The 27097-nt window shown below is 43.0% G+C and overlaps 1 protein-coding gene across 2 annotated transcripts in view; it reads right to left on the reverse strand.

Moving 5' to 3' along the window:
- Positions 1-27097, reverse strand: part of lcat (lecithin-cholesterol acyltransferase) — a 42908-nt gene that overhangs the window by 7539 nt on the left and 8272 nt on the right. The window contains exons 2-5 of one of the 2 annotated variants that reach the window (XM_043707169.2): positions 18401-18557; positions 16899-16999; positions 14500-14595; positions 12958-13182 (exon numbers count right to left, since the gene is read on the reverse strand). In XM_043707169.2, coding sequence (XP_043563104.1) covers positions 12958-13182; positions 14500-14595; positions 16899-16999; positions 18401-18557 — 579 coding nt within the window. Of the gene's footprint in view, positions 1-12957; positions 13183-14499; positions 14596-16898; positions 17015-18400; positions 18558-27097 lie in introns of both variants that reach the window. The other variant, XM_043707168.2, reaches the window with a different exon arrangement.

A 27097-nucleotide genomic window follows, 5' to 3' on the forward strand; every position in this document is an offset into this window, starting at 1 on the left:
ATCCACAGTTATATTGTTCTTTTGCTGTTTCCATTACTTTTCATGAGGGTGCTGTGTTAAAACAAAACACAGGCTTTGAAACCATAGATTCATCTCCACTACAATGCCTCTTCCCATTTGTTTTCTTTCAGTACTGGGTGGTCTGTAATTTCCCGCTGCCTCTTCAGCCTCATAGTTCTTTCTGGAGTACTCTGGACTATATGTTTCCAATGTAACATGATAATGTTAGCTGAAAACAGTATTCATGTTTAGCCTGACCATAGAAGAGTAAATGTGTATATATTAAACTTAGATTAAATAATCAATTTAAAAGCACAGTATTCAGTCAGGTTCATTCGATACTAATCTACAGTGAATGAACAACAAAGGAAGAAACAAATTCCCATATTCCTAAAGAGGGTGCCTCTTAATTATACATCTCCTGTTTAATCCATTCCACTTATCTGCTCTAAATTTATTTTCCATAGAATCTCAATGCCAAATGTCTTATTTTTCAATCTACCTCGTATGATAACACCAGAGCTAGGAACACTCTCCCTGTGAATGTTTGATCCGCACTCACTGCATGAGCAGGTAATTTGTTCCTAAGGTCAATAAGCAACTGCAAAAAAAAATCAAATCTAGCTCGATGTTTTCATAACTGATTCACATGTCCTCTTGATCTTGATGGACTCACACTTTTTGTTATCAGTAATTTGTGCTATAGCAGCCAGCCCTTAGTGAACTTTGTAACCCTCAGGGAACAGACAGTTCCAAAGGGGCTGCTATATTTGAGTTGTCCCAATATATAAGTTACATTCAACACTGCATAGAGAATTTGCAAGGTTTTCACTAAGTCAGCCTAAACAGTTCAGGATCAGTGAAAAACAGTCCCAGAGTCACAGTTAGTTTGAGAAGACAGCAGATTGTTGGATGCAGGCTCTTTGAAGAAAAGAATTGTTAAGCTGTGTTGCTGAAGGGCAACTTAGGGTCATTGACTCTGTGCAGATTGAAGTCTAAAAGAAGTTTTTGGTGTCAGTAGGTGCATACGTAATGGTAAAACTTGGGGACTTAGGAAGAAGTCAAGTTGGTTAGCTCTGTGCAGTCAGAATACAGGGAAACATCCTGGGAGTTGGTAGGCAGCTAAATGTTATGGATACGGCTTGAAGGCAGACTAAGCATCATTAATATTTGGAGTTGAAAACCCATAAACAATAATTTCTTGGTGCACTCAAGCAAGGTTGGAGCTCAGAAAACAAACCCGGGGCAGTGCTAGCTTGGTGAAACTGACTGTTTGTGAAAAGCTGGTGTTATGCCTGTGACTAAGTGCAGGAATGCAATTTCCCCATAATCAAAAGGAGTGTAATCGCAGGAAAGGAAGGTGAACCTCTAGAACAGGAGCGCTTGTTGAGGCATTCCTTAACAGAGTGATCTTTGAGAGAGTTTGAGGCTGGATTGTTGAAGATTGGGGATTGGAATCCCCAGTGAAGGTTGAATGAGATTTACTGACACCTGGAGGGGGATTGCTGAGAAATCTGTGGTATCTGTCTCAATTAGCTTTGCTATTTGACATGTGAGTGTTCAATCTTAGTTTGTCTGTTCCCCAAATTTACTTCATATTAGTTTTGGGATGTTAGAATATCAGTTATATCTATCCTTGTACAGTTTAAAGCTTTTTTGTTAATGATCTTGGCTTGTTTGTTTGCTTATGTTTTATTTATAATTACCTTGTTATTCTTTATTGACTAAAGAAGCTTGTCTGACTTGTTTCTAATATAAACCTGACTCCTATATAATTCCTGACCTCAGTAATAGCAATGCCCCTAACCCACCTAGCTCAAATACTGAATTGACATGGACAGAGGTTCATGATTTTAAGCACCTCAATCAAATTTCTTTCTGGAGTGGGAAAAGCTTGGCAGAGGTAAAGGATGACGGTGGTTAGAGAGGACAGGTTCTCAATATCATGCACACTCTAAGCTTTCTGAAAACCACTCTAAGATCCAGCTCCCGGTCTTCAGATTATGAACCATTCTGAGATCCATATCCATCCATACCCACCTAACACACAGGCCCTGATCATCTCCCATATGATCCACCCACCCTAACCTGAACAAAGGAACATCTCGCAGATTCTCCCCCACTTACTCCACATGCCATGAAACATGGTTTGATCCAACTCCTTTCCAGATACCATGAAGGCTGTCCTAGCTCTGCATTATGGAAGATGAGTTACTTTCCTGTGTTTGCCAATGCAGTTATTGGATGCTCACCCTCTAATTTGCTAATCGTGTAACTCTTTTTGTGGGTGAAGGCTCCCTTTTGATCTGGGAGCAACTTTCAGATAGCTGAGCTGACATCACCTTTTTCAGACGGAAGATGACCAGTCTGGAGGTCACATATCACTCCCTGTTGCCGTTGCCAAATAGTAGCACTTGAAAATAGTTAAAATGATGCACTGCAGAGTTTCAGCCAAGTTGGTAACCAAAAGAGGAGAAAGTGAGGTCTGCAGATGCTGGAGACCGCCGCCCTTGAACCCCGCCCTTGAACCCCGCCCCTCCAACCGCCACCAGGACAGAACCCCACTGGTCCTCACCTACCACCCCACTAACCTCCATGTACAGCGCATCATCCGCCGCCATTTCCGCCACCTCCAAACGGACCCCACCACCAAGGATATATTTCCCTCCCCTCCCCTATCAGCATTCCGTAAAGACCACTCTCTCCGTGACTCCCTCGTCAGATCCACACCCCCCACCGACCCAACCTCCACTCCCGGCACCTTCCCCTGCAACCGCAGGAGGTGCAAGACTTGCGCCCACACCTCCCCCCTCACCTCCCTCCAAGGCCCCAAAGGAAACTTCCATATCCGCCACAGATTCACCTGTACCTCCACACATATCATCTATTGCATCCTTTGCACCCGATGTGGCCTCCTCTATATTGGGGAGACGGGCCGCCTACTTGCGGAGCGTTTCAGGGAACACCTCTGGGACACCCGGACCAACCAACCCAACCACCCTGTAGCTCAACATTTCAATTCCCCCTCCCACTCCACCAAGGATATGCAGGTCTTTGGGCTCCTCCATTGTCAGACCACAGCGAAACGACGGTTGGAGGAAGAACGCCTCATCTTCCGGCTAGGAACCCTCCAACCACAAGGGATGAACTCGGATTTCACCAGTTTCCTCATTTCCCCTCCCCCCAGCCTGTCTCAGTCAAATCCATCAAATTCAGCACCGCCTTCCTAACCTGCAATCTTCTTCCCGACCTCTCCGCCCCCACCCCAGTCTGACCTATCACCCTCACCTTGACCTCTTTCCACCTATCACATTTCCGACGCCCCTCCCCCAAGTCCCTCCTCCCTATCTTTTATCTTAGCCTGCTGGACCAACTTTCCTCATTCCTGAAGAAGGGCTAATGCCCGAAACGTCGATTCTCCTGTTCCCTAGATGCTGCCTGACCTGCTGCGCTTTTCCAGCAACACATTTCCATCTCTGGTAACCAATAGACTCAATTACTAACCACCCCTTCAAATGCAACAATCCTTTAGCTATATTTCATTAACGTATAAGCATATGTTTTTCTTGAAGCAAAAAATCTACTTAAGTTTATCTACATCAGTCCAGATAATAATAGTTAAATGTTAATTGTGATTGCACTTTTTCCTATGATTTTCTAGCCTCTCTTTCCCCGTTCCAAATGCACCATCTGGTTCCTGTGTGGCCCATGCTATTTTACAAAATGAGGAACTGAAGGGGGTAGAAAAGCAGACATGTTTTGTTTTCCCACAAGGGGGTAGCATGCTGGAAACCGGGCCACACTATTCTTGGAGTGTTCACAAAAGTTAAAGATTTTATCAAGGCCGAGACAGAGATGTTGGCCAGGGAAAGGCTGATATGTTCGTGGCAGAAAACTCTCACCTTCTTCGAGATGACATTCACCAGGAAGACATCCCAAACAACATAAAACATCTTTGGTGAGTTTTGAGAAGAATTGTAGCTTAGATTGAAGTTCTGCATGTAGTTTGCTCACTGAGCTGGAAGGTTCGTTTTCAGACCTTTCGTCACCATACTAGGTAACGTCTTCAGTGAGCCTCCAAATGGAGCGCTGGTGGTATAGCCCGCTTTCTATTTATATGTTTGAGTTTCCTCTGGTTGGTGATGTCATTTCCTGTGGTGGCATCATTTCCTGTTTTTTTTCCCAAAGACTGAAACACTTAGTAGAAGACTCACACTACTGCTTCCACTCCACCCAAGAATTCCTGAAGACCATCAAAGACACCAAGATAGAAGAGGATGTAATAATTATCTCCTTTGACATAACAGCCCTTTTCATATCCATCAACATCAACCTGGTCAAGGAAACATTGACTACATTATTTAAGAACCAAAGATACATACACCAAACACCACCATCTTCATCAATAAGGACAGTATTGTCAAGCTAGAGGACCTATGCCTTACCACCCACTTCACCTTCAACAACAAAACTTACAGACAGACCGACAGAACACCCATGGGATCGCCAATATCAGGGTTTTTAGCAGAGGCAGTAATGCAGAGACTTGAACAAACAGCTCTGCCAGCCATCCAACCCAAACTTTGGGCCCACTACATGGATGACATCTTTGTCATTACTAAACAAAACAAGTTAGAGGAAACCTTCAAGACCATCAATAATGCCCTTATGGCATAAAATTCACTAAAGCGGAGGAAAACAACAACAACTGCCATTCCTAGATGTCGCAGTAGAGCGAACAGCCAACAGGGAACTTCAAACCAGCGTCTACAGGAAAACAACACATACAGACCAAATATTGAACTACAGAAGCAATCATCCCAACATCCACAAACGAAGCGGCATTAGAACATTATTTCAATGAGCCACCACTCACTGCAGCACAGGGAAACTATGCAGAGCAGAGGAAAATCACCTATACAGTGTATTCAAAAAGAATGGGTACCCAATGAACACAGTCCACTGATTTCTGAGCAACAAACCAAAACAAAGAAACAAAACATGTCCAGAAACCCTAGCCACTCTTCCTTACATCAAAGACATCTCGGAAATGACTGCCAGGCTACTCAGACTTCTTGGCATCACGGTAGGTCGCAAACCCACCAACACACTAAAACAGTAGCTAATGAACTTGAAAAACCCTATAGAGACAACAAGCAAAACTAATGCCATTTACAAAATACCTTGCAAGAACCGTAACAAACACAACATTGAACAAACAGGCAGCAAACTAGCCACTAGGATACATGAACATCAACTGGCCACAAAACAACATGACCTACTCTCACTCGTATCCTTATGTACGGATAAGGAAGGACACCATTTCGACTGGACAACACATTCATCCAAGGACAAGTCAAACAGAGACATGCACAAGAATTCCTAGAAGCATGGCAATCCAACCGGAACTCCATCAGCAAACACATTGACTTGGATCCCATTTACCAGCCCCTAAGAAAAAGAACAGGAAATGACATCACCACAGGAAATGACATCACCAAACCATAGGAAACTCAAACATATAAATAGAAAGCAGGCTATACCACCAGTGCTTCATTCGAAGGCTCACTGAAGGTGTTACCTAGTATGGTGACGAAAGCTGAAACAAACCTTTCAGCTCAGCGAGCAAACCTACATCCATAAAATATCTTTGTAATGTTTTATGATCTTTCAGCAGTTCAGCAGCCTTGGTGGCTTGCAAAATGCAGCAGGTCTCTTGTGGTGTGTGTCAGGTTACCAGTGCAAACTTTAGCCTTGTTCCAGCTGGGATAAGTGCATTTTGCTTACTGTCTGCTATCTGGAACTCCAGTTAGAGTCATAGTGCCATAGAGGTGTACAGCATGGAAACAGACCCTTTGGTCCAACTCGTCCATGCCAAGCAGGAATCCCAACCTATTCTAGTCCCATTTACCAACACTTGGCCCATATCCCTCTAAACCCTTCCCATTCATATACCCATCCAGATGCCTTTTAAATGTTGATGCCTCATTTTTAGGTATACCAGGTGTTGCTCCTGCCATGTCCTCCTGCACTCTCTATTGAAGCAGGTTGATCCCCAGGCTCAACAGCAATAGTTGAGTGGGTGATGGATCAGGCCATGAGGTTGCAGATTGTGGAGTATAATTCTGCTGCTGTTGATGGACCACAGCACCTCAGATGCCCAGTTGAGTTGCCAGATCTGTTTGAGGTCTGTCCCATTTAGCACATGGACAGTGCCACACAACATAATGGAGGCTATTCTCAATGTGAAAGTGGGACTTCAACTCCAAAAGAACACTGTGGTCACTTTTAGAGATACTGTCACAGAGAGATGCATCTGCAGTCAGCAAATTGACAGGGATGAGATCAAGTTATGCTTTTCCCCTCACCACTTGCCAGAGACCCAGTCTAGCAGCGGTGTCCTTCAGGATATGACCAGCTTGATCAGTAGTGCTGCTGCTGAGGCACTTGTGGTGAACATTGAAAACCTCCAGAGTTCAATTTGTACCTTTGTCATCCTCAGTGCTTCCTCCAAGTTTTGTTCAACACAGAGGAGTACTGATTCATCAGCCAAGGGAGGATGGTACATGTTACTTAGCAAGCAGTTTCCTTGCCCTTGCTTAACCTGGAGCCATGAGACTTCTTGGGATACGGAGTCAATGTTGAGGATTCCCGGGGCAACTCCCACTTGACTGTATAACACTCTGCCTCCATCTATGTTAAGTCTGTCATTCCAGAGAAAGACAACATATCTAGGAAAGGTGATGTTGGGGACTGGGACATTGTCAGTAACGCCTGATACCATGAGTATCAATATGTCAGGCTGTTGCTGAGACAGCACTTTTATTTTGACATTAGCCCCCAGATATTCGCAAGGAGAACTCTGCAGAGTTGACAGGGCTGTTTCTGTCATTGTCTTTTCTGGTGCCTAGGTTGATGCTGGGTTGTCCTTCCAGTTTTATTACTTTGTTGAGATTTCATAATGATGCTTACAACTGAGAGAGCAGTTGACAATAAACCACATTGCTGTGGGTCTGGAGTCACATGAAGGATTGAACAGATTAAGATGGCAGATTTCTTTCCCACAAGGACATTAGTGAGCCAGATTTTGTTTTTTGACAAACAATAATAATTACTTGGTCATCTTCAGATTTTTAATTCCAGATGTTGAATTCAATTTAAATTTCAATTACTTCTCATATTGATAAAGAAAATTTTCTTGAACTCATTTAACAAATTCCTCATCATCCAAACTTTTAACTGGCAGTCCCAGTCAATGTTTGGAAAATTAAAATCCCTTATTACAACGCTATCATTCTAAAATCTATCAAAGATCTCTGTATTTGTTCTCAATTTCTGAATATTGGCGGGCTTATAGTACAATCGCATCAAGGAGATCATCTCTTTCAACCCATATACTTAGCTGAACAGTCCCTTTGAAATATTCCTCTTTAATTACAGTATAATGTTTTCCTTAAATCAAAAACACATTTCCGTCTCCTCTCTTGCCTCCTTTCTATCATTCCTATAGGATCTAAAATTCAGAACATTCAACTGCCAGTCCTGTCCTCTCCTTCCCTCAGCCAAAGTTTCTGTAATAGTTATGGGAATAGTTGCTTGTTCCCATACATGCCTTGAGTTTATCAGCCTTACCTGTAAGACCCTTTGTATTGAAATAAATGCAGTTTAATTCTTTAGTTACCTTGCTCTTCTGTCTTTTCTAATTAACTTGCTCTTTTCTGATTCCAAACCATCCATATCTGTCTTTCTATTTTCATGGCTGCTTAGGAACACCATTCCCCACCCCTCTAAGTTTTCCAGGCTCCCAAAATAGAACTAGCAAATCTCCCAGGATACTGATCCCTTCCAGTTCAGGTGAACCCAAACCCTTTTGAACATGTCTTTTCTTCCCCAGAAGAATTCCCAATGATCCAAAAACCTGATTTGCACCGCCACTTCAGCCATTGAATTATCTGTCCCATCGTTTTACTCCTTCCCTCATTAGAACTTGGCACCAGGAATAGAGATTACTACTTTTCAGGTTCCGTTTTTTTAAGCTTCGACCTAACCTCCTACATTCACTCTGCTAAGCCTCAAACCTTTCCTTAACAATCTCCAGCTTGCTCCTTTCAGATTCTCGATTGCTGATTTAGTTTCTTTTAGTTACAACATTGTTTGACCTTGGCTGGATATGCTGTATTTTCTTTAGTATCCTCCAGAATATTCACATTCTGTTCTCTGGCCTTTATCTTTCTGCTGGCTCTTCTGATAGTATTTATTCTTTACTTCCAATGTGTTGTTCTTATTTAGCCTGGAATGCTTCCCAGCATGATGCAAAGCTTTGTCTTTTCTTCTATTAGTAGGCTGTACCTGATGATTAGAGTGGTGTTGGAAAAGCACAGCAGGTCAGGAGCAGGAAAATCGATGTTTTGGGCAAAAGCCCTTCATCAAGAATGAGGCTGGGAGCCTCGGGGGTGGAGAGATAAATGGGAGAGGTTTGGCTGGGGAAAAGGTAGCTGAGAGTGCAATAGGTGGATGGAGGTGGAGGTGAAAGTGATAGGTCAGAGAGGAGGTTGGAGTGGATAGGTGGGAAGGAGGATTGACAGGTGGGACAGGTCATGAGGACGGTGCTGAGCTGGAAGGATGGAATTGGGGTAAGGTGAGTGTAGGGGAAATTAGGAAATTGGTGAAGTCCACATTGATGCCCTGGGTTGAAGGGTCCTGAGGCAGAAGATGATGCATTCTTCCTCCAGGTGTGGGTGGTGAGGGAATAGCGGTGGAGGAGGCCCAGGACCTCTTCCACATCCATCAAAGTTTCACCTGCACTTTCACACGCCATTTATTGTATCCGTTGCTCCTGATGGGGTCTCCTCTACATTGGGGAAACCGGACACCTTCTCGCAGAGCTCTTCAGAGAACATCTCTGGGACACCTACACCAATCAACCCCACCACCCCATGGCCGCACATTTCAACTCGCCCTCCCACTCTGCCAAGGACATGCAGGTCCTGGACCTCCTCCACCACCATTCTCTCACTACCCGACTCCTGGATGAAGAACGCCTCATCTTTCACCTTGGGACCCTTCAACTCCATGGCATCAATATGTGTTCACCAGTTTCCTTGTTTCCCCTACACCCACCTTGCCCCAATTCCAACCTTCCAGCTCAGCATTATCCTTATGACCTGTCCCATGTGTCAATCTTCCTTCTCATCTATCCGCTCCAACCTCCTCTCTGACTTATCACCTTCACCTCCAACTCCATACACCTATTGCACTCTTAGCTACCTTCTCCCCAGCCCCACCCCCTTCCCATTTATCTCTCCATCCCCAAGGCTCCCAGCCTCATTCCTGATTAAGGACTTCTGCCCAAAACATTGATCTTCATGCTCCTCAGACGTTGCCTGGCCTGCTGTGCTTTTCCAGCACCACTCTAATCTTGACTCTAATCTCCAACATCTGCAGGACCCACTTTTGCCTGTACCTGATGATTGACAAACTCATTATTCCTGCAATTGCAATTGCTTTCTTGAAAGTGTGTCTCCTCTCTCAGTAGACATGTTTTCATAGCAGGATCACTTATGCCTAATACAATCCTATCCTGATGAGATTACCTTTCTGTGATCCAAATGCACAACATTCAGATAGAAATATTCTTGCAGTCACGAATGATTAATAGTCTCCCTCTTCCCCAATCTCTGATCGTGATCATATGCTGTACATAAGTAGCAATAATATGGGTTTAAAAATATGTTTGAAAAGCTATCATACATCTCCTTTATGGCTTTTCTGCTCCTCAGTGACATCTAGGCTGCAAACATCTAGAGTGGTTTGTAGCACTCTTTCCTAATAACAGAGCTGCTACACTTATTTCTTCAGTCTTGTTATTTAACTTTGTAGCTATATCATAACTTTATCTCCAACTGTAGAACAAATTCCAATTCTGTCTCATGTCTCCATTTATTTCCAGTGGAGCAGGGAATGTAAAAGTCACAACCACCCCGCCTCACCCAGCAGTTCAAAGTTTGTAAACATATGGTTTTAGTTCTTCCTTGCTGTCCTTTCTTTTTGTTACAGAAACTCGCTTTCTTCCAACTCTGAAAAGTCAGACTCCTGATTTGTGTAATTAACGACTACCACAATCTAAAGTGATAGCATATAAGTTGATAAAAGGGAAATGAGAACAGCAAGGCAACTCACAATGTGACAAATGTATTTCTCTAAATGAAAAGAATCTAGGGATAAAGCTGAACAAAAACTATGAGTAACTTCACTCATCAGCAAAATATGCTATCAAAGCCCTGGGATTTATTCCTATAGGTACAGAATTTAAAAATTGTAAAGTAATGTTAAACTTGTGTAGGATCTTGGTCAGACTACACTTAAAGAACTGCCCACAATTCTAATCTCCAGACTATAGAAAGGACATAGAGTCAATGGATGCAGAAAAAAAGATTAACAAGGATGGCAATTATTAGGTAGGATTGAATATGAAGATATCTTTTGTTTAGAAAGACAAGACTTAAAAGTGGCATGAGAGAAGCTTTTCAAATTAGAAATGCAAAGGCAGGATAGATATAAAGTGGAAGGATAGTCCCTTACATTTTTTGACTGAGTTTTTGTTTTGTCAAGTTTCATAGAAGGTTTCTCTCTGTGAGGCTGAGTGAGGATTCTTGTTGTATGTTATCAAACACGTTATCACCCCTCTGCCACTCCCCTTGTTTGATTTTGAACACATCCTTCCGCCCACTCTATTCCTGGAACAACTCTTCACTGAATGGCCATTCTCAAATTGATTGGTATATTTGGCACTCACGGAATCTTTAAAAGGCCAAGCACGGTCAGTCTGGAGCAGCACCATAATGTTCCTGATATTTACCCTGGTCATGGCAAACAAGGAAAAATTGGTGCTTCACTTTGTGGGCAGGGTAAAGGATATACTGCAGGCAGGTCATTCTTTTCTTTCAGGGGCAGTGGTTGAGGTCTCAATGCCTCCCCACTTTCTCCAAGAATAACAGCAATGCCACTCACTTTCATTTCCCTTGATACCTGCCTCTCGGTCAAATTGCCGGAGGAAAACAGGCCACAATTGGGCATAAAGAGACAAGTTCGATGATGGACTGATAAACATTCAGCTCCTCACTCCTTATTTGGACACCACCCTGACTCTGACCACTCTGAGCAGCTGACTGACAGACCTCTGGACTGGTATTGGAGGCTGCCCTCGACTTACTGTGCAAGGACTCCTGATAGAAGGCTACCTCCCTCGATTTGGAATCATTGAGTCATAGGGTTTCCCAACACGGAAATAGACCTCTTGGTCGAATTCGCTCATGCCAATCAGATATCCTAAATTAATCCAGTTCCATTTGCCAGCATATCCATCTAACCCCTTCCTATTCATGTACCCTCTAGATGTTGTAATTGTACCAGTCTCCATCATTTCCTCTGGCAGCTTATTCCTTACACACACCACCCTCTGCGTGAGAAAGTTGCCCCTTAGGTCCCTTTTAAATCTTTCCCCTCTCACCTTAAATCTATGCCCTCTAGTTTTGGATTCCCCCACACTGGGGAAAAGACCTTTTCTATTCACCTTATCAATGCCCCTCATGATCATATAGATCTCTATAAGCTCACCCCTCAGCATCTGATGCTCCAGGGAAACTAGCCCCAGCCTTTTCAGCCTCTCCCTCTTGCTCAAATCCTCCAATCCTGGCAACATCCTTGTAAGTTATTAAATCTTTTCTAAACCCTTTCAGGTTTAGCAACATCTTTCCTGTAGCAGGAAGACCAGAATTGAATACAGTATTCCAAAAAAGTGGCCAAACCATTGTCCTGTACATCCAGAACATGACTTCCCAACTTAAAGTCAATGCACTGACAAGTAAAGGCAACCTTGATTGAGCACTGCTGATATTACGTCAACTATGAGACACAAAAATGGATTTGAATTGGAGTAAGCCTTTCAGTTTTATGCTGTTCTAAGCCCAAGCCAAGAACCTTGAGGTGAGTGCTCTGAATGTCAGGGAACAGACCAAGTTCAAAGTTGGTTAAACATGAAAAATATTCTAGATTTCAACAGAGTCCGTGGGAGGGACTTGAAGGAAATAAACACTGTTGCAAACAGTTGCTTTGAAACTGCTTTGTTCTCTGTTTTGAAACTAAATGAAAATCAGACGGATTCAATGATAGACGACTGATCAAACAACATCAGTTTTAGTTCTGGACACCAATTTAAAATCTGACTCCCCTTAAATATCTGTTTTCTCCTTTCCCCACCTGTACCCAACCACTTCCCAAAAGTTGAACAGATCAAAACGAGGCTCTGTCTGCAATTTGTTTCATACCAGCGGCATTCTGCAAGAACTCTGCTAAATTCACAGCTTGCATAAACATTTCCCTAACCAAGAAACTGAAGAACACAAGTCACTAAGGGGTCACAGAAGACTGGGCTGTGAGTGTTTACTAGGTTGCACAGAATCCATTCCATCTCCTGGAGGTACATGGAGTAAAAGAATTAGTGAACTGCATATTTATAAATCCTGGTTCTCCTTCTATATTCCAAATGGTTATGGAAATAGATTTAGTGAGCTGAGCCTGTCAACTTTCTAGTCTGCATGCACAATAACCTAACCCCACCTCCCACGAACAAAACAGCAAAAGCCAACCACATCATCAGCAACATGCAGAGAACTGAGATAATTGCTAGATTCAATGTGCACACACTCTGCTAATACAGGCTTCATGATAGGGGATAGTGGGGTGAAAGCAACATGAGGTGAAATGAAAGCCAATCTTGAATCAACTGTTACTCAAATTTCCAATTCACAATAGGATTTTCAGAATCCTACCTCTCTCTACCCTACATCTCTTTACGATGATGGAAACCAGGTTGTCAGATTTTATGACTTCACTTACACCTCTGAAAGTTGCACAAAAACAAGGGTGGGAGAATAAATATGCACACATAATTGTTACCTGAGGCAAGCACAGCGAGAGATTTCACTGTTCCCCCCCATGGAGCTCCGAGTGAAATGAATCCATTAATGAATTTGTCTTTCCATTCCTGGGACTGTTCTTTCAGGAAGTATAAGATGTATAGATTCCCCATGCTGTGGCCCAGCAGGTAAACAGACTTGTTGTGTGCCGTGTACATTTCCTCAATCAGTTGCTTCAATTTGTCAAAATATTCTTCTTGTTCGTCTGTGAAAAACAAAGAAGCATGAAGTATTACAATCAACAAGAGCTCCATTGTACTCAAGTGCTACGTTGTATCATCTGAGGGCTCAGAAAGGATTGAGTTCATGCACTTGACCCAGTCAGTTCTCCATCACAATCACGCTGTTCCGCACAGAGGCTATATCAGCGCTATCAGTAATTTGACAAAATTAGACTGTAAGCTGGTTTTCTGTTTTTGCACATTTTAGTCCAATCCAGTTAATTGATCAAGTGCTGGCAAATGGGAGTAGATTAGGTTAGGATATCTGGGTGGCATGGACAAGTTGGACGGAGGGGCCTTATTCCGTGCTGTACATCTCTATGACTATGACTGATTCAACTCTTGGACACTTTCCCAGAAAAATGTTCACCCGACTTAGGGTTGTCACAATCCCCATGGTATGGTGGAGGCTTGAAGCCAGAACACTGACAAAGTGATGAGGTGTTTGTGGTGGAGAGACCACATCAAGAGGAACAGGATAAGCACATTTTTAAAAAAGGTTTACTTCAATGTTCTTTTTTAAGTTGAAATCTGGTCAGAAGTAGGAAGCAGTTTGTTGCTTCTTTTAAGTAAGAGAAACTGTTTCCATTGATGGGAATGTTGGTTCCTAGAGGATGAAGTTTAAAATCATTGACAAATAAAAATGGATCTGAGATGGAAAGAAATTTTTTAATCATGGTGAGTTGTTATAATCTGGAAGCAGGGCCCCAAAGTAGCCTTCGAGAGAATTAACAGAACAGTAAATGGGGCTAGTGTCAAAAAAGGGTGGCGCTGGAAAAGCACAGCAGGTCAGGCAATATCCAAGGAGCAGGAAAGTTGACATTTTGAGCAGAAGCCCTTCATCATAAGCCCATCTTGATGAAAGGCTTGTGCCCAAAACATCGACTGTCCTACTCCTCAGATGCTGCCAAACTGGCTGTGCTTTTCCAGTGCCACACTTTTTGACTCTGATCTCCAGTGTCTGCAGTCCTCACTTTCTCCTAGTAAGTGGGACTAGATTATTTTAGGATATCTGGTCGGAATGGACAAGTTGGACCAAAGGGTTTGCTTCAATGCTGTTTAACTGTATGACTGAAAAACATTGCACGACTTTCAACAAAATATTGGATGTGGGGCTAATTGGGTAGTTAATTCAAAGACCTGGCACAATAATGATGGGTTGAATGGTCTCCTATGCTGTTAGATCATGTGCTGAAGTGCCACTGAAGATGTCATTCAGAATACAGTATTAAATTTTCACATAGTTAGCACTTTTGTCAAAAAGGTAATGGCTTGATGAGGTGTCCATTATCTCTACTCACATGCTGCAACTCTCCAATCATAGGGGGCTGCTCGCACAGTGTCATCACGAACGTAGCCTGTGTTTACCAAGAACTGCACCAACGTGTGCAAGTACCCTATCGAAACAAAACAAAGTTGCAGTTTCTACCGTCATACATGGCCGAGAAATACCTGCTTACTAAATGGTTTGATACTGCACGACTACCACTCCCCCAACTTATTGAGCCATAACATTTGCAATGTGGATTATAATGGAAGAAACTATTAAAGGTGGAAAATTTCAAACCCAGCAATAATTGTCTTTTTTCCTCGGTAAAGGTATTAAGAGAGAGGGAATTTTTTGTAGATAAATAGAAGTCAGAATATCATGTCACAGCTTTATAAGACTTTGGTTCAGCTGCGCTTAAAGTATTGCATTCAATTCTGGTTGCAATAATACAGGAAGGATGTGGAGGCTCTGGAGAGGGTGCAGAAGAGGTTTACTAGGATGCTGTCTAGATTAGAGGGTATGAGCTATAAGGAGAGGCTAGAAATACTCAATTGTTTTCTTTGGAGTGGCAGAGGCTGAGGGGAGACTTGAAAGATGTCTATAAAATGCTAAGATCTATTGATAGGGTTGACAGTCAGAAACTTTTTCACAGAGGCAAAATGCCTCATACCTGGGGGCATGCATTTAAGGTGGGAGGGGCAAAGTTCAAAGGATATGTGAGGGGCAAGTTGTTTTACACAGAAATGGTATCTGGAAAGTGCTGCCAGGGTTGTAGTGGAGTCAGATATGATAGCAGCATTTAAGGACCTTTTAGATAAGCACACGATATGCACAGAATTCAGGGATACGGACCGAGGGCAAACAGAAGGGATTCGTTTAATTTAGTGTCATGTTTGGAGCAATATCGTAGGCCAAAGGGACCATTCCCGTATTCCTGAACTGTTCTATGTTCTATAAGTCAGGATATAGGTCACCCATAGTCTGATGGAACGTCAGGATATGCTTGAGGAGCTAAATGGCCTAATCTTTGTATGTGCCAAACATGTCAAGCATCAGATACATTAGGGTTATGATCTTGGGGGAATTTGTTCATGGACTTATTGTAACAACAGCTTCTAAGAATGTTTTTGAAAAACTTGGGTTTTGAAAGATTGTGGGAAAATAGATTTTTTTTCAAGTTTAGTGAAAACCTGAATTTTTGTAGGTCACTTTAAGAGCTAGTTTCTGTTGAACAGTGTTTTGCATGCATTTGGGTATTGTTAAGTTTGCAATTGGGGAGAAGAGTCTACTGAGGAAAAGGCAGTGCAGCTCATTTCTCTGCCTTCCTGAGACACCCTTGTTGTGAGTCCATGGTAAAACCTGATTGTCCTCTTGAAGAGTATTTGGAAGACTTCTTGATCCTATTTTTACTGAGTAGCAACTGCCAAGACTCCTGAGACAGCTATTCTTTCTCTAGTCTTTACTATGTGTACACATACATATGTGTGTGTAACATTTCTGTGTTCTGTTTGTGTGGGGTGAACATTTATATTTTTATATTGAAAACTATATCTGTTAACCAATCTTGCACCTCACTGAATAAATTTTGATCCATGATGCATCAATAATTTTGGGATTTCTTTGGTTAACTTGATTGATGAATCTTTTAATTCTAATGTCTAATATGGAAAGGCAACATATGTTTACCATATTTGGAACTGGGTAAAACAATTATATTTATATTGTGACCTGTGGAGCAGTGGAACTCCTACCAACTCAGTCAAAACACTTTATCTATATGGTGCACAGATACCGTATGGGTCAGAGAACATAATATAGACTGTAATTACCATATGGTAAGTCACCATAAGTCACCATAGTCCCAGAGAACCATAGGGCTGCCCTCTCATTGGAGAGAGATGACTGATGATGAGTTTAAACTGAGAGTGACCATGGCTAGGTGAGGCTGGGAGGGTGGGACTTCCATGTTAGAGTGGTAGGAAAGAGCTGACCAGTAAAGAAGTGGATGAATTGATGGTCACATGAATAAATACTGACAGTGTGTCTGTACGTTAATTTGTTCAAATGACTTTGGAGAGAAATGAGAAATGGAGAGTTTAGTTTAAACAAAGAACTGACAACTAATAAGTTGAGAACATAATCATTACCACATTACAGTTTGTGGGAGTTGGCTGTGTGCAAAATGATGACTGTATTTCTTGCATTACAACACAGTCTAAATTGCAAAATATTCTTCACTGGCTGTAAATTGCGAAATATTCTTCATTTGTTTAGGACTTCCTGACTCTTGTGAAAGGTGCTGTCTAAAGGTAAGGCTTTCTTGTTGTACTGTGGATCTTTTATTCACTTGCACACCATATAACTTAAAAATTGATGAATTCAGGATGCACTAGTCACCAGTGGAGAGTTTACCAGCTTTCCCAAACAAACCTGCTAGTTTAAATGGATCCAGATATTCCACAGAATAAGTCTTCCCGAAACCAGGCACTCGGATCTCTACCCCAGGGGAATTGGAACTCCTCCTTGTTGTCCTGTTGTAAACAAGTCTAAAAGAGATTCAGTTTTGTGAAGCTCCAATTTTTAAAATGTCAACACAAACTGCACAATATGCTCGACAGAAGGTACCTCTCTGATCCTTAATGACTTTTCACTCAAGTTACCAACTGGCTGTGAAAGTGGCACTGATGGAAATGAAAATTGGGCAGTATCTGTAACAGCAATTCTAATCCTGAATATTAATCTGAAAAGTCACTTCTCAGGATCCAAGAGGTTCACATTCAGTTCTCATCTGCTCGATTTCTGTTTAATTCTGTTTAACATAAGGGATTGTATAGGGGAGATGGAACTCCACACCAATTCCCACTCGAGTGAATTCCAGCTTCAGCTTTGCTGCTGCAGGAATGAACCCCATGGAACTCAAGTATTTGCCCCCTAGAAGAAAGAGAAACATCTAGAAACCATTCTGTTACTAGACTTTGGCATTATTGAGAAGCCGGACCAATCAGCTGAGAAAGTGAGAAGAAGACGACGACTTTGGGGAACTGGAAAATACCATCAAGAATGAAATGAAAAGTGATGTAAAATACTCTTCTCTGTAAGAAACATAAATGTTGTATGTTTCTATGGGCAGTTTGGCGGCTCAGTGGTTAGTATTGCTACCTCACAATACCAGGGACTTGCGTTCAATTCCAGCCTCAGATCTGTGTGGACTTTGCACATTCTCCCTGCATGTGCGTGGGTTTCCTCTGGGTGCTCTGGTTTCCTCCCACAGTCCAAGGATGTGCAGGTTAGGTGGATTGGTCATGCTAAGTTATCCATAGTGTCCAGGGAGGTGCAGGCTAGGTACATTAGCCATGATAAATGCAGGGTTACAGGGTAGGGAAGTAAGTCTGGGTAAAATGCTCTTTGGTGGGTTGGTGTTGATGGACCAAATGGCCTGCTTCCACACTGTAGAGATCCCATTTTTTTAAAAATTAAGGTTGTATTTTGACCTTATAGTATTCTAAAGACAAAAAGAACCTTACTTCTGCAGAGAAAAGCTGCAAAAGCAGAATAATTTGATCTTAAATAGGAGTTTTTTAAAAAAAGCTGCCTTCACATGATTTCTCAGAGATTGAGTGATGCCCACTGAAAGAAATAGAATGCTTGTAACAGTGGGGGCAATGGAACTTGAGATCGATGCCGAGAATTTCCATGGGAAATCTTCTATTGGCCACAATATGTTGATTTAAGATTGGCTGAAATCCTGTTTACTTATTGGTGACAGGCAGCATCTATTTACTAATGAAGGGACTACAGCAAAATGAATCTTCGGTCCCACTATGGCTCTGAAACTCATACTGAAACCTGTGAACAGGGAAATCCCCAACTTGCACAGCATAAAAAGCATTGGAAAAAAACCAGATTAATAAAGTACAGAATGGCATCGATACCTGATATTATCTATCCAGCAGTCAATTCCGATGGGCAGGAACATATTCAGGTTGAGCCACAATGTGAAGTAGTAGTTACTTTTCTTCATGCACAGCCAATGGACTATAGCAGGTTTGTCTAACTTTGCTTCCAGGCGATTTCCAACATGCCCAGGCACTTGTAGCAATATAAGAAAAACTAGGTTATAGAGAGTCATCGACCAAAAAACACCATGTTTTCTAGTTCGACAGCCTGGTGTAGACTGACATTACCTGTTTATAGATACCTTTTCACACCTCCTTTAACATCTATCAAATCAGCCATGTGAGGGAATGCTGTCCACTTGTTTGGATGAGTGCAGCTCCGATAGTTCTGAAGATGATTGGAACCTTCTAGACTAAAGCAACCAACTTGATTGATATTGCATCCATGAACCTAAACATTCACCACCTGACCTCCGGTACAAAAGATGCACTTCAACTGTTCATCGAATCTCCACTGACAGCACCTTACAAACCTGTGACCTGTGAGATGAAAGACTGCTTAGTGCCAGTGGGTACCTTTAGAATTGGGACAACCCTGCACCTCCTTGTTCAGGTATCAAGCATGTGACCATAACCTCCTCATACTGGCTGTTTTACAATGATCCAGTCCATGACACTCTTTTAAGATGAATGTCGCAGGTGGAATATGTGTCCTGTCACAGTATGCACTTATACAGTAAGGAATGAAAGAACTATAAAGTTATTTGAAAATTTATCATTGGCCAGTGTTAAAAAACAACAAATTGTAAGCATACTCACAAGTATATTTGTGCCTTACACTTGCAACAATTTTAACATACCAGTATCTTTATATCTGGCAATTTCTTAGGTATCCAATTAGCCAGGTTTAAACACATTTAGCAGGAGCAGGGAAACCAGAAAATAGCAGTGAGGAGCAGGCATAAGGTCATACCTCAGAATAATATAAATTGTAAAATTATAAATAATTTAAAGTTTGCAGACATCAAGTTGAAGAAAGTAGCAAAAGTTACAAAGGAGATATTAAATAGTATATTTGTCAATTGCCACTGTATTGCAAATAACATAGTGAGTTACAAGCATAAATTGTCAAATGGGATTATGAAATGGTAGCATTAATAGATACATAGCTCATATAAGGCCAAAAAGAAATGTTTCATATTCCCAGATACCAAGTATTCAGGAATGAAAGAGAAAGAAAAAGAAGGGGTGTGGCAGAATGGATTAAGGATAATGATACAGTTCTCAGTAGAAAGATAGTTTGAGAACTATATCCATTTAGCTCGAGTCTTTTTGAAGTCCAAACATCGAGGACCAGAACATTTGTTGACAAATTTCAATGGCACATAACGAAAATGTGGTTGTAGGATCAGAAGCCTTTCATGATCTGAATACAGAATAGGAAGAAGAAAGTGCTGAAAGCAAGGAAGGAGAGGAATTTCTGTGAAGTGACCTGAAGAATTTTCTTGAGCAATCTGTCTCCAGCCCAACAAGGTAAGAAACAGTGTTGAATCTTTTTTCTGGGAAATAAAGCAGGACAAGAAAGGAATTTTTTGCTTTAGGGGATCAGCTGGCTAACAGTGCCAGGAAATTTCGATTTTGAGTAAAAGTGGAAAGATATCAGAAAATATCTAAAGAAGATCACTCAACCAGGAAAGAACTAATTTCAGAGATGTGCAGGTAGGGTGGAAAAGTAATTGTGGGATAAAGCAGTAATGGAGCTGAGGCAGACTGCTGGAAAAGCATATTCTTTTAAAAAGGTCAGTGTATTCTGAGCTAATTGCCTCTAGGTGATAAGAGAAATGAAACTTAAATACAAATATCAAGATAAATTTCATTTAATAACCAAAAAGGTGATGGAAAGTACACATGACCAAAAGGGAAATCTTTATGGACTAAAGTGACATCAGTAAAATAATAAATCAATACTTTTCATTACTGTATCTCCCACCATCAACATTCTGTGTGTTACCATTTACAGGAACTGGACTGGAGCTGCAAATACCGTTGGGACAAGACCAGGTCAGAGACTGGAAATTCTGTTGTGTGTAATTCACCTTGTGACTTCCCAAAGCCTGTCAACCATCTACAAGGCTCAAGTCAGGAGTGTCATGGAAAACTCCCCATTTTCCTGGAAAAGACCAGCTTCAACAACACTCAAGTAGCTCAACATCATCCAGGACCAAGCAGCCCACATCCATCACTTCAAATTTCGTCTTTTCCAACATTGATGAGCAATGGAATTAGTCTGTACAATCTACAAGATGTAATGAAGTAACTCACCAAAGTTCTGCAGATATCATCTTCCAAACCCATGATTTAAACTTCCAACAAAGGCAAGGCATCATATGTATGGAAACATCATACCCTGCATCTTTCACATCATGTCACACACCATCCTGACTTGAAACTACAGGTAGTTCTTCTATAACATGATGGTTGCGTTCTTATGCAAACCCACATTATGCAAAATCACACTTCAGAAACAGCACTTAACGTGTTGGTGATGTAATCGCGTTACAGCCAACACACATTTTTAAAGTTCACACTTTAGAAACAGTGTCTCCAATGCGTCAAACGCATTACAGTGAATTTGCATTAACAAAACGTGCATTAGACCAGAGTGACCTATATATACATTTATCTTATTTGTTCATGATGTGTGGCTGAGCCAACATTTATTGAACATCCCTAATTGTCCTGGAGACCGTCGTAGTGGCTGAAGAAGAATTCCTTCTTTGACCACTTCAGTCCTTGTGTGCAGGGACATTCACAGTACTGTTAGAAAGAGAGTTCCAGACTTTGGCCCAATGGCAATGAAGGAATGGTTAGATACTTTCAAGTCAGGGTGGTATATGACTTGGAGGGGTACATGAGATGATGGCGTTTCCATGTTATCTGCTGTCCCTGTCATTTTAGGTCATAGAATTAGATCCTGCCCAGATAATGTTAATATAGGGGAAATTAAGCAATGCTAATGTCATGGAGTGTCAAGGGATAATGGTTAGATTCTCTTTTTATGGAAATGGGCCATAGTCTTGCACTTGTGTAGCACAAACGTTATTTATCACTTTTTAAGCAAGGTAAGATCTTTCCTTTCAATCCAATAGTTACTGTAAGATTAATAATGGTGGTTAGTGGAGTAGTATACACCTCCTGTGAGAGGTGGAAGATCAGGGACCGGTCAAATGTCCCTGACAAGTATGCCTACAGGAACAGCGCGCACCTGCATGGATCATTCTAGACGCATTTGGACTCACAAGAGGGAAAGAGTGTGATACATAGGAGCTTCTGGGATATGGTCACACCAAGGGTTCAGCCAGATAGAAGGGTGACTGCCATGAGGGGCAGGCAGACAGTGTGGGAGTCTCCTAGAACATAGAACATAGAATATTACAGCACAGTACAGGCCCTTCAGCCCTCAATGTTGCGCCGAAACTGATCTGAAGCCCATCTAACCTACACTATCCCATAATCATCCATATATTTATCCAATGACCATTTAAATGCCCTTAAAGTTGGCACTCTACTACTGTTGCAGGCAGGGTGTTCCACGCCCTTACTACTGTCTAAGTAAAGAACCTACATCTGACATCTGTCCTATATTTATCACCCCTCAGTTTAAAGCTATGTCCCCTCATGCTAGCCATCACCATCCAAGGAAAAAGGCTTTCACTGTCCATCCTATCTAATCCTCTGATCATCTTGTATGTCTCTATTAAGTCACCTCTTAACCTTCTTCTCTCTAACGAAAACAACCTCAAGACCATCAGCCTTTCCTCATAAGACCTTCCCTCCATACCAGGCAACATCCTGGTAAATCTCCTCTGCATCCTTTCCAAAGCTTCCACATCCTTCCTATAATGTGGCAACATGAACTATATGCAATATTCCATGGGCGACCACACCAGAATTTTGTATAGCTGCAACATGACCTCATGGCTCTGAAACTTAATCCCTCTCTCAATAAAAGCTAACAAACTGAATGCCTTCTTAATAACCATATCAACCTGGGTGGCATCTTTTAGGGATCTATGCACATGAACACCGAGATCCCTCTGCTTATCCACACTACCAAGAATCTTACCATTAGCCCAGTACTCTGTACTCCTGTTACTCCTTCCAAAGTGAATCACCTCACACTCAATTTGCCCCCTCTCAGCCCAGCTCTGCAGCTTATCTATGTCCCTCTGCAACATCCTTCTGCACAATCCACAACTCCACCAACTTTAGTGTTATCTGCAAATTTATAAAAATGACAAAGAGCAGTGGCCCCAAAACCGATCTTTGCAGTACACTACTAGTAACTGAATTCCAGGATGGACATTTCCCATCAACCACCACCCTCTGTCTTCTTTCAGCTAGCCAATTTTTGATCCAAACCACTAAATCACCCTCAATCCCATGCTTCCGTATTTTCTGCAATAGCCTACTGTAGAGAACCTTATCAAATGCTTTACTGAAATCCACACATACCACATCAACTGCTTTACCCTCATCGAGCTGTTTGGTCACCTTCTCAAAAACTCAGAGCTGAAAATGTGTTGCTGGAAAAGTGCAGCAAGTCAGGCAGCATCCAAGGAACAGGAGAATCGACGTTTCGGGCATAAGCCCTTCTTCAGGAATGAGGAAAGTGTGTCCAGCAGGCTAAGGTAAAAGGTAGGGAGGAAGGACTTGGGGGAGGTGTGTTGGAAATGCGATAGGTGAAGGGAGGTCAAGGTGAGGGTGATAGGCCGGAGTGGGGTGGGGGCGGAGAGATCAGGAAGAAGATTGCAGGTTAGGAAGGCGGTGCTGAGTTCGAGGGATTTGACTGAGACAAGGTGGGGGGAGGGGAAATGAGGAAACTGGAGAAATCTGAGTTCATCCCTTGTGGTTAGAGGGTTCCCAGGCAGAAGATGAGGCTCTCTTCCTCCAACCGTCGTGTTGCCATGGTCTGGCGATGAAGGAGTCCAAGGACCTGCATGTCCTTGGTGGAGTGGGAGGGGGAGTTAAAGTGTTGGGCTACGGGGTGGTTGGGTTGGTTGGTCTGGGTGTCCCAGAGGTGTTCTCTGAAACGTTCCGCAAGTAGACGGCCTGTCTCCCCAATATAGAGGAGGCCACATCGGGTGCAGCGGATGCAATAGATGATGTGTGTGGAGGTGCAGGTGAATTTGTGGCGGATATGGAAGTGTCCCTTGGGGCCTTGGAGGGAAGTAAGGGGGGAGGTGTGGGCGCAAGTTTTGCATTTCTTGCGGTTGCAGGAGAAGGTGCCGGGAGTGGAGATTGGGTTGGTGGACCTGACGAGGGAGTCACGGAGGGAGTGGTCTTTTCGGAACGCTTATAGGGGAGGGGAGGGAAATATATCCCTGGTGGTGGGGTCCGTTTGGAGGTGGCGGAAATGACGGCGGATGATACGTTGTACATGGAGGTTGGTGGGATGGTAGGTGAGGACCAGTGGGGTTCTGTCCTGGTGGCGGTTGGAGGGGCGGGGCTCAAGGGCGGAGGAGCGGGAAGTGGAAGAGATGCGGTGGAGGGCATCGTCGACTACGTCTGGCGGGAAATTGCGGTCCTTGAAGAAGGAGGCCATCTGGGTTGTACGGTTTTGGAACTGGTCCTCCTGGGAGCAGATGCGGCGGAGACAAAGGAATTGGGAATATGGGATGGCGTTTGAGTCCACTCCCTCCGTGACTCCCTCGTCAGGTCCACACTCCCCACCAACCCAATCTCCACTCCCGGCACCTTCCTCTGCAACCGCAAGAAATGCAAAACTTGCGCCCACACCTCCCCCCCTTACTTCCCTCCAAGGCCCCAAGGGACACTTCCATATCCGCCACAAATTCACCTGCACCTCCACACACATCCGCTGCACCCGATGTGGCCTCCTCTATATTGGGGAGACAGGCCGTCTACTTGCGGAACGTTTCAGAGAACACCTCTGGGACACCCAGACCAACCAACCCAACCACCCTGTGGCTCAACACTTCAACACCCCCTCCCACTCCACCAAGGACATGCAGGTCCTTGGACGCCTTCATCGCCAGACCATGGCAACACGACGGTTGGAGGAAGAGCGCCTCATCTTCTGCCTGGGAACTCTCCAACCACAAGGGATGAACTCAGATTTCTTCAGTTTCCTCATTTCCCCTCCCCCCACCTTGTCTCAGTCAAATCCCTCGAACTCAGCACCGCCTTCCTAACCTGCAATCTTCTTCCTGACCTCTCCGCCCCCACCCCACTCCAGCCTATCACCCTCACCTTGACCTCCCTCCACCTATCACATTTCCAACGCCCCTCCCCCAAGTCCCTCCTCCCTACCTTTTATCTTAGCCTGCTGGAAAAACTTTCCTCATTCCTGAAGAAGGGCTTATGCCCAAAACGTCGATTCTCCTGTTCCTTGGATGCTGCCTGACCTGCTGCGCATTTCCAGCAACACATTTTCAGCTCTGATCTCCAGCATCTGCAGTCCTCACTTTCCCTTCTCAAAAACTCAATAAGGTTAGTGAGGCGCGACCTACACTTCACAAATCTGTGTTGACTAACCCTAATCAAATTATTCCTTTCTAGTTGATTATAAATCCTATCTCTTACAATCTTTTCCAACACTTTACCTACAACTGAAGTTAAGGCTCTCTGGTCTACAATTACCAGGGTGGTTTCTACTTCCCTTCTTGAACAAGGGGGCAACATTTGCTATCCTCCAGTCTTCTGGCACTATTTCTGTAGACAATGGCAACATAAAGATCAAAGCCAAAGGCTCTGCAATCTCCTCCCTAGCTTCCCAGAGAATCCTCGGATAAATCCCATCCAGCCCAGGGGACTTAACTATTTTCACAATTTCCAGAATTGTTAACACTTCCTCCTTATGAGCCTCAATCCCGTCTAGTTTAATAGCCTGTATCTCAGTATTCTCCTTGACAACATTGTCTTTTTCCTGTGTGAATACTGATGAAAAATATTCATTTAGTACCTCTCCTATCTCTTCGGACTCCACGACAACTTCCCATTACTATCTTTGACAGGATGATGAAGAGCTCATATTTGAAACGTTGATTCTCCTGCTCCTCGGATGCTGCCTGATTGGCTGTGCTTTTCCAGTGCCACACTTCTCGACTCTTCCCCTCTCAAATAATTATACTTTGCACATTAGATACTAGTTGGGGGTTTGGGGGTGGATGGGGCTGGGGGATAGCCTTTTAGAGGAAAGCAGCAGTAGCAGCCATATCACTGTTTTGGAACAGAGAGGGTCGAAGTGTAGGTGAGCAGTAGTGATAGGGGTCTGTATAGTCAGTGGCACAGATAGACCTGTCTGTGGCTATGAGTGAGACTCCTGGTGCTAGGGTTAAGGATGTCTCTGAGCAGACACAGAATATTCTGAAGGGGACGGTAAGCAGCCAGAGGTTGCTAACGACATAGGCAGGAAGAGAAAAGAAATTTAGGGAGTTAGGTAAAAAGTTGAAAAGCAGGACTCTAGGTTGCAATCTCAGGATCACTCCCTATGCCAGGTGCTAGTGAGATCAGAAATAGGAAGATAATACAGCTGAATGAGTGGCTGAAAAGTTAGTGGTAGGAGGGAGGTTTGTAGATATCTGGATCTTTAGGATTTCTTCTCAGGCAGGAGTGACCTGTACAAGGACAGATTGCACCTAAACTGGAGAGGCACTGATATCCTTGCAGGGCATATGGTAGTGCAAGTCAGGAGGGTTAAAACTTGTGTGGCTGGGGGTGGTAACCAGAGCAGTAGGTCAGCATGGTGATGAGGAGACAGTAGAGGTTAAGTCAAGTAAGGAGCAATTGACGGGGCCAAGTTAACAAGTATGGCAGAACTGGCAGCGTGAAGTGTGTTCGTTTTTAATAAGGAGTATAACAGGTGAGGCAGATGAGCTTCAAGTTTGGATTAATATGTGGGACTACAATGTTGTACCCATTACAGAAATTTGGTTGAGAGAAGGGCAGGACTAGCAGCTCAGTGTTCCAGAGGTTAGGATGTAAAAGGGGTGAGGGGATTGCATTACTGATTAAGGCGAATGTCGCAGCTATGACAGAGAGAGGAGATCTTGACAGGTTCATCTGGAGAGGCTCTCTGGGTAGAACTCAGGAATAAGCGAGGTGCAATCACTATGATTGGGCTATATTATATAGCCAGCAGGAGATGGAGGAACAGATATGTAAGCAGACCATAGAAAGATATAAAAACAGCAAGGTTGTTTTCATGGATGATTTTAACTCCCCCAGTATTGACTGGGACTGTTAGTGCCAAGGACTTGGAAGGAGCAAAGTTTGTTGGGTGCATCCAGGAGGGCTTCTTGAAACAATATGTAGATAGTCCAACTTGGGAAGGGGCCGTACTAGACCTTGTGTTTGGGAATGAGCCTGACTTGGTGATTCAAGTTTCAGTGGGGGAACATTTTGGGAACAGTGATCATAATTCTGTATGTTTTAAGATAGTTATGGATAAGAATAAGACTGGTACTCAGGTGAAAGTGCCAAATTGTGGGAAGGCTAATTATGAGAGTATTAGGCAGCTACTTCAGAAATTAGATTGTGGGGGGGAGGGGGGGTGGTGGCTGTTTGAGGGTAAATCCACATTTGACAAATGGGAGTCTTTTAAAGGAGTTCAAGACGCATATGTTCCTGTGAGGGTGAAAAATAAGGATGGCAAGATTCAGGAAGACTGGATGACAAGAGATATTGAAAGTTCAGTCAAAAAGAAAAGGA

The sequence above is a fragment of the Chiloscyllium plagiosum genome, unplaced genomic scaffold, assembly GCF_037043375.1.
Source record: "Chiloscyllium plagiosum isolate Xiang-an unplaced genomic scaffold, Cpla_swu_hap1 HiC_scaffold_17, whole genome shotgun sequence".
NCBI classification, from domain to species: Eukaryota; Metazoa; Chordata; class Chondrichthyes; order Orectolobiformes; family Hemiscylliidae; genus Chiloscyllium; species Chiloscyllium plagiosum.